This window comes from Penaeus chinensis, chromosome 38, assembly GCF_019202785.1.
Source record: "Penaeus chinensis breed Huanghai No. 1 chromosome 38, ASM1920278v2, whole genome shotgun sequence".
NCBI lineage: Eukaryota > Metazoa > Arthropoda > Malacostraca > Decapoda > Penaeidae > Penaeus > Penaeus chinensis.
Genome location: NC_061856.1, coordinates 22267039 through 22269538, shown reverse-complemented (window position 1 = coordinate 22269538; position 2500 = coordinate 22267039). Strand labels below are relative to the sequence as shown.

Sequence of the window (2500 nt, the reverse complement as noted above, 5' to 3'; positions counted from 1 at the left end):
AACTAAGGTAAACTAAGCCGGTAAATCTACGGCATTTACCCTTCTCATTTCACTATGGTACCAAAAGTTAAAATCCTTTTAATAACGATGACAAGCAAAGGAAAGTTCAGTCACTTAATTTACTAGATGCGTTTAAATCATATTTACTAACTAAATCCGCAAGGATTTTTTTTTCTTGCCGAGGGAAAAAAGAATATGGGATTTGATTTCTTTCAAGTTAATTGGAGTTCCGTAGCAACCGGCGCAGCTTAATATCACGGCGCCCGCATCTTGCCTTTCCCGCTGTTTTTATCCTAGATTTTGTCCACTCAATTCTTGTGACGTCATCGCTTTTTCCGCAATACCGTTGTGATGTTCAATGACAACGTATAATTACGGAAATTTCATTTGCTATATCTGATGCACCTTTATCTGCCTAATGCTTGATATATCAATCTATCTACCCAACTGTTATCAGTTACCTACCGATTTATCACTTTGTCTAATTCTGATTATAAATATCTTATGCTTCCAATCTAAAACGAAATAACTAACCAAATGTATCCAGAGTCAACAATACGCCAAGAATAAAATCAAATAAGCAATTATAAATTTAATCAAACATATATACAAATAGATAAACGAGTCATTTAACAAAACGAATCGATAAAACACGAATACATGAATAACTAAACAGATAAAAATATTAACAACTGAATAAGCAAAAAGTGAATATATAAATAACTGAATAAGTAAATAAATTAACATATGAATAAGTGAATACGTAAATAAACGAATATATGAACAACTGAATGCATGGATGAATAAATTAATAGGTAAATGGATGATGAGACAAAGAACAAATAAATAAATAAATAAATGAATAAGTAAAAAAAAAATCAGTAGATGTTCAAAGGACAAATAAATGACTAAGTAAAAAAAAAAAAATCAGTAGATGTTCAAAGGACCTGTCGCTTACCTCATCAGGGTCAGCCCAGAGAAGGTCACACACCAGGCCGGCGTCAGGTACGTTCAAAGGTCGCTCGATGTTTCGCAACTGGTGATAGTGAAGTCAGGTTATGTAATGGTGAGAGAGGGAAGGGAGGGGGAATGAGGGGGAATTGAAACAAAGATGGGAGGAGGGAGGGAGGGAGGGAGGGAGGGAGGGAGGGAGGGAGGGAGGGAGGGAGAGAGGGAGGGAGGGAGGGATGGAGGGAGGGAGGGAGGGAGGGAGGGAGGGAGGGAGGGAGGGAGGGAGGGAGGGAGGGAGGGAGGGAGGGAGGGAGGGAGGAAGAAAGGAAGGAAGGAAGGTAGGAAAGAAGGAAGGAAGGAAGGAAGGAAGAGAAGGATGGAGGGAGTGTCAGAAAGAGAGAGGACAACAGAGATTATAAATCAAATCTCTCATATACTACATTTAGAACAATCAGAAAAAAACAATTAATTAGAAAAAGCAAAAAAACAAAAAAAACAAAAACAAAAAAAGAATAGACACATATGCAAAGTTTTTATTAAAACAAACTAACGAATCTCAAGATACCTGTTCAAGGCTCTGCAAGTCAGGCGAGAGGCCCCCATGCATACACAAGATGGTTCCTTCGATGAGTGCAGCTGCAAGAAGACCACATGGGTTAATTATTATTTTAAGAGACGAACTATTGAATATTTATATGTCTGAAAGACAGAATTAGACCGGTAGACAAAATGGAATTTTCTGAGACATTGTCCACTCTTAAAATAACCTTATTTTGTGTATGATGTATTTTCTAACTTTTTTATCACAAACACAAAAGGCTATTCTTGAGTATAATTTTCATTCATAAGTTCGATTATCTTTTTCATCCATAAGTTTCTACGAACAGGGATACTTCTTAACGTCTATTCGTGCGTTCGAAGCAGATCTGACTGATTTTTGACATATATTAAGCAAAAGTCAGACTTACCCAGCGGTAAACAGTTGAAGAGATCAGTGAAAGTTTTCCACAGCTTGACGTTGTATCGTCTCTTACACTCGTCATAAAAACCATATATCCTGGAAATAAATAAGAAAATAGACATCATTTCCTTTTTTTTGGAGGGAGGGGGGGGGGGTATGGATCAGTAATATGGTACATACTTATTCATAAACTGCCGACCTTAGCTTCCGCGATGTGTTAGCGCAACATACTGTCACAAACTACTGACTTCGTTCTCCTACGGTTTAGCAACACAACAAAATCCTTTCGCTAACTACTGACCCGTATCAAAATGACCTTAGTCTCGGTCATAAAACGTTGCTTCATTGACTGACCTGTTTATGGAGGCGCATTCATGGTTGCCACGGAGAATGAAGAAATTGTTGGGGTATTTGACCTTGTAGGCGAGAACAAGGCAGATGGTCTCCAGGGACTGCTTCCCTCTGCAACGGCGAGGAGAGAGGGATTTGATACATTGTATTTCTGTTGCTGTTGTTGTCATTGTTATTAACATTTTCGTCATTATTGCTGTTTTCATTGTTACTGTAATCTTTATTGGTATTATCGTT

At 37.9% G+C, this 2500-nt stretch overlaps 1 protein-coding gene across 2 annotated transcripts in view; it reads right to left on the bottom strand.

Annotated features, from left to right (window-relative positions):
• The window catches only part of LOC125046055 (serine/threonine-protein phosphatase PP1-like), an 83993-nt gene that overhangs the window by 1915 nt on the left and 79578 nt on the right, over positions 1-2500 (bottom strand). For both annotated transcript variants that reach the window (XM_047643672.1, XM_047643671.1), the window contains exons 3-6: positions 2267-2374; positions 1920-2008; positions 1517-1587; positions 959-1036 (exon numbers count right to left, since the gene is read on the bottom strand). In XM_047643672.1, the coding sequence (XP_047499628.1) occupies positions 959-1036; positions 1517-1587; positions 1920-2008; positions 2267-2374 (346 nt within the window). The remainder of the gene's footprint in view (positions 1-958; positions 1037-1516; positions 1588-1919; positions 2009-2266; positions 2375-2500) is intronic.